The sequence below is a fragment of the Leptidea sinapis genome, chromosome 6 (assembly GCF_905404315.1).
Source record: "Leptidea sinapis chromosome 6, ilLepSina1.1, whole genome shotgun sequence".
NCBI lineage: Eukaryota > Metazoa > Arthropoda > Insecta > Lepidoptera > Pieridae > Leptidea > Leptidea sinapis.
Window position 1 is genome coordinate 8051376 of NC_066270.1, and position 5614 is coordinate 8056989.

The following is a 5614-nucleotide window of genomic DNA, read 5'->3' on the forward strand; positions in this document are numbered from 1 at the left end:
TTATTAACACTCTCAATAAAATCTTCAATTGATTTAATTTCGTATGGTGCCACATTGTCATCAATGGAGCGGGTTCTACTGTATATATTTGCTAGTATCATTTTTTTTTGACAAGCTGTGATCATGTTATACTTAAATATTAAACGCTATTTATAAATTTAATGTTATTAACAACTAGTGAAATGATTCTTGTCTTCGATGTATCCATATCTTATTTGGCAACATGCGAAAAAAGAAATTACATCATTTTGTCGCTTTTAACAGTATCCCTTTATTTGCAAGAAGCTTCTACTAGTGCGATGATACATCGGACCAAAATTGTCGACAAATTAGAACAAAAAGTCTCAACTTCAAATATAGAGATCTCCCAAAACTGTTCTTTAATAACTTTGTTCTACTCGTAGTAGCTAAAATATATAAATGTATTAAATATTGTCTCAATTATGATGGCTTTTGATAATAAATGTCTACCTATTAAATGAATGTTGTGAACAATTATATATTATGTTATTAGATTGTAAATTATAATGTATGAAAATATTTTCTTCATTTGCCGTGGCCAATACAATAAAGAAAATATTTAGTGAGTTTTATTTTTTCAAATCCTCTCATTTAAGTATTGTTTAAATTTATCTTTGAAGGGCTAAAAGCTTGGGTCAGAAGAAATAATAAACGGTGCATTAAAAATAATAAATTATATTCTTATTAATAGCCTCATTTGATTCTTCATGCGTTTTCAATTTTCCTTATGTCACGTATAACTCTGTCAAATACGTAATACCTAGCATTTGTTCCCCACATAAAATCAACATGACTGAATGTCTTTTGTGAAACTAATATTTTTTCCTTAGGTCCACCTAACTCGTCGTAAAGGCGGTCGACGTCTACTGCAGCTACTCTGGTGTCACCTTCCGAAAAATGTAGGAATACTGGATTCTTTATATTACTCAAGTTGTAGTTTGGTGGAATCGCGGAGCCATATTTTAATACGTTGAGGACCAGGCCATAGTCGTAGCGGCGAAATCTCTTGCTTGCTACGTTTTGAGAGAAATGGGCAAACTGTCTCAAAGCTGCACCGGCGGGTGTATGTCCAAATTTAACAGGCAACATCGTCTGAAAACGAAACAATCATTGCAATTTCACTGATTTATTAAGGCAGGGGACCGAGCCAATGGCCTTGAGGAATCGAGTGGAGCTAGGTTAGCTCTCCCGTACAAGATCGCCATAGTTTTAATTCGGAATTAGAAGCATTTTCAATTCATTACCAACATAATACACTTTTATTTACAGAACTAACAAAACTATGTAATGTTAAATAGTATTGGCGAACAATGAATTAATTTTCATACAATTTTTATCTAAATTGAATAATTAGTATGGCTCCAACTGTAAAAGTTAAGGTTATTTTGGTTTCGCCTTCTGTATAACAAATAGAAATGTAATGAAAAAAATAATTCTCTTCACATATTCTGTAGATATATAAATATTTTACGTAAAAATATAAGCTTTATATAAACCGTCGAGAAATGGTTTCAACTATGCGCTATTTTGGCCATTTCTTGGGATTGCAGCCTTAACAAAGTTCCTATAAACACAGGATGTAGCAACTAAAATGCTGATTAGCAAACCATTTTGGGACAAAACACTGAAAAAACCAGTTTTTTATGACGATCTAGAATAAGAGTTACTTTAGTTTTTTCTTTGGTTCTTGATGTAAATAGTTTTTAATTAGATTAGGCATGTATATTATACCTATTCGTAATTATTTAGATAAGTTTTTCATTTTTTTTTCTTATTATTTCTTATTATATTTTGTAAATGTTTACCTGTATTGGAGTGTTTGTTCCAAATAAAGATATGCTTACTAGCAGTGCCGGATTAACCACGTAGTAAAATTAGCAATTGCTACGGGCCCCGCGCGAAAGGGGGCCCCGCATATTAAAACCATCTCTCTCTAACTCATCTCTGTTTGAGCGTAATTTTCGAATGGAACTTATTAAGATGTGGTTTATTGAATTTACTTGAAGTCACAAAAACGTGAAACATTAACAATTACTAAGACAATCTTTGTCAGGCACTCGGTAACAGACTATTTCCAATATAGACCAAGGGCTCTCTGAAAGAATTTGCTACGGGCCCCGCGTTTGCTTAATCTGGCACTGCTTACTAGCTTGTACATATTGATATCTTAACGTGACGTAAGTCTTAACCCATAAACGATCTTGATGAACAGATATTGTTTATTACCGACATTTATCAGATTTCTTGTTTGATAAAAATTTAACGCGTGCCTCACATCTTATACCTATACCTTCTCTTATCTACCTTAACATTTTGTTTCTATCTGTAGACAGATTCTTTTTTGTATTTTACTAGTGATACTTGAGCTGTCAACAGGTCGACTTGGTACCCACTGAAATTCAGTATTGGAATTGGGGTTATCTTAATCTCAATTCTAGAAAAGCTCGGTGGGTGTCCTTTTCGTGTCATCATATTTTTTTTGGTTTATTTTATTATGTATCTAATATTTTATGTGTTATGAATAAATACTTTACTGATATCAACACCTACCGCATTATGTTGATCTTCATTCCAGCCACCAATCATAAATACGATGGTACTGCAGAGCTGTTGAGTAATTGCCTGATCTCTGCACAATGCTAGGCCTGCCGCTGCCAATAAATCACTCCTGGGAAACATTTCACCATATCCGAGCGTAGTTATAAACGACTAAAACAAAGATATGATCCTATTAATTTTAAAACATATAAGATAAAACTAATAAAAGACCCTCACGAAACCTATATCCTTACCACAATGTTTGCCGCTACCGGAGCCAATGCATCCACCAAAGCATTTCTTCCTTGTGTTGTGTAAGCGACAGGTGCTAAGGCGTGCATTGATAGAATTTTTTCGCTGTACTCTGGCCTTAAGGACCCCATGATGAAGAATACTGTTGTGCCTTGTGACATTCCAATGTAATGAAGACCTGATCTGCCAGTTCTCCTCAAAATATAATCTACCACAGCAGGCAAATCAATGTTTCCTATCTCATCCAATGAGAATTGCCAGAATGAATTGTTATCTTCATCGGGATTCAATAGCAAATGTCGGCGAGAGTAAAAATTGCCACGAGCATTTCCTAGCCATACGTCAAATCCTTCTTCAGCTAAGATGTAGGCTGGAATACAGATATTGTAATTCAATATATTAAAGGTATTAAAAAGATGTAGTTGACAATTAAAATGTATCGTAGAGATGCTTACCTAATGCGGTTTCGGGACCCATTAGAACCCAATCGGCAGAGGATCCTAGTAACCCATGCATAACAAGCACCGCAGGCTTGTTTCCAGGGGTTGTATTACTATCGCGACCATGCGGAATACGATGAAGCCCAATAATGTAGCCATCTCGAGTTATAACCGAATGTTCTTCTACTGGATAATTGTATTTTCTGATTAAGTCAGGCTAAAAATGATAAAGCACATCAGACTATATATACTATACAAATATTTGCGTGTTTATAAACGCATCAGAAAATAAAAGCAATTATTATATTGCATAATAGACTCTAGTTTGGGTTACGAAGAGACTGGAGGTATGTAACAAAGTAATACTTCAAGCCAGCCAACATTCTAAATCTCTCTTTAAAGCTGCGCGATATGTTTTCGATCCAGCGCCCTGTGAACGGCTCTAAGGACATTCCTGCATTGTATATGTTCTACCGCATTTATCACGGATAATGTTTTGAAGAGCTGTTTGACCTGATTCCTGCTGCCGAATTAACCCTTTGCACGATATCTTCTGATATCATTCTCAATATTTCGATATGTGGCGTTCCTTCGTGATGCTATTTTCTGCCACGTACGACCAAACTGTGGAATGAGCTGCTTAGCACGGTGTTTCCAGGACGATAAGACACGGTATCTTCAATAAGCGTGTACACCTTCCCCTTAAGACTAAGGGAGTCAGAAATTGGGAAGAACAAGGGTGCTCTTGCAAAAGAACGATTTTAATCAAGATAATACAACAATACAAATAATATGTCGATGGCCGTTGGGAAGAAAAGTCCTCGAATGGCGACCACGTACAAGAAACGACGCAGTGTGGGTAGGCCCCCAACAAGATGGACCGACGATCTGGTCAAGATCGCTGTAATACGTTGGATGAGGGCAGTGCAGGACTGATCGTCGTCGAGATCTTTGGGGGAGGCCTTTGTCCACCAGTGGACGTCAGCTTCCGGCTGATGATGACGAATATGCCGAAAGTCACAAGAACATTGCACCATGAGGATCACGGATGTTAAACATAAATGGATGACTTACCACATCGAGGATAGCATCTTGAGCTATATTATCAGATACCCTCCCAAAAAAGTTGTTTTTTATCAATTTCTCGATACTATCTGCTTGCGGAGACCTGCCTGCGGCTGCCAAAGTAATGCACACTGACAGCAATAACAAAAACATCATCGTATTTTCGGTACTAAGCTTATGCGTATTTTTCAAACAATTACTGATTTATATATGAATGCATTGAGATTAATAATGTTTATATCTAGCAATCAATCGGATACCAAAGAATATCTATCAAAGTTTATCAATAACATTATTAGCCAAACATTATCGTGACGATCACATACCTAATGTGACTATAACGGTACTTGATGAATGAATTATATCATTATCGATATAAAACGTGGTAATAATATATAGATACACATACAAAACAAAGAAATCAGAGTGTAAATACCAGTTTCAGCTAGTTATAACCATGTTTTATCGTTAGGAACAACAATCACTTTGGAAGAAAATTAGCCAAGTAATCTGTTCTTTTTTTTTTTATATAAAGGGCAAATGGGCAAGTGTCTTAACTGATCTAAATTGATATTCTGCAGCCTTCTAGATGTGAGCATACTCTAGTCTTGATGCTCAATCCTAGATCGGGAGCATTGCAGCAGGTCATTAGTGGTACCCACGGACGAGTAAAATAAGAAGGACTCCGCGCCGTGATATTAACAAGTGAAGCACCTTTATGGTAGTGTGTGTGCGGTTACGGGGCTTACTATTTACACAATTTTTTCTCCCTTAAATAATCATATATGGCCACAAATACTTATACAGTATCCTTTTTACACTTTTTCACAACGCACAACGACATTTTTAAAATATTTTATTGAGACGATGACAATTCTCATAAAGGCCGCCGATCGGCTTGTATTAGTGTGTACGTGGGGCTATGTATTTACACGTTAATCGCCTTGTTTTGGTGCTTCACTGTTATGTAAGGTGATACGGAGTCCTTCTTTTTTTACTCGTCCGTGGTGGTACCTAATGAAGTGCGGTAGTGGAATTTTGCCGCTGATAATAAGCTAATCAACTCCTCTGAGGTCGGTTTCTTATTATACTTTTATGATTATATTTCAGATCACTTAGGACTATGCTGTCAGAAAAATTTATGAAAATAATAGAAAAATCATTTAACATAATATTCTGCTATATCAACAGGGCATTTGACTTGTTGTCAGACTTAATAAAGAACAAAGTATTCAATAAAAATTGCACTGCTTCATGTTGGCTGTGACAATTACCTAAAAGATTACGCAATTTAATTG

General features: G+C 35.9%; 1 protein-coding gene across 1 annotated transcript; it reads right to left on the bottom strand.

Annotated features, from left to right (window-relative positions):
* Positions 1–680: 680 nt before the first annotated feature.
* LOC126965044 (lipase 3-like) lies at positions 681–4500 on the bottom strand. The gene is made up of 5 exons (XM_050808480.1): positions 4326–4500; positions 3267–3468; positions 2814–3181; positions 2572–2730; positions 681–1113 (listed from the first exon to the last, which is right to left on the bottom strand). Exons 1-5 carry the CDS (start codon positions 4470–4472, stop codon positions 727–729), a joined length of 1263 nt encoding a protein of 420 aa, XP_050664437.1. The 5' UTR covers positions 4473–4500; the 3' UTR covers positions 681–726.
* Positions 4501–5614: the final 1114 nt, after the last annotated feature.

Bases quoted from the DNA above. Each gene is read 5' to 3' on its own strand.
- LOC126965044 (XM_050808480.1), bottom strand. From the start codon at position 4,472: ATGATGTTTTTGTTATTGCTGTCAGTGTGCATTACTTTGGCAGCCGCA. The intron at 3,182-3,266 runs GTAAGCATCTCT...TCTGTATTCCAG, and splicing joins GGGTCCCGAAACCGCATTAG to CCTACATCTTAGCTGAAGAA. The intron at 1,114-2,571 runs GTAGGTGTTGAT...TTTCGTTTTCAG, and splicing joins ATGAAGATCAACATAATGCG to ACGATGTTGCCTGTTAAATT.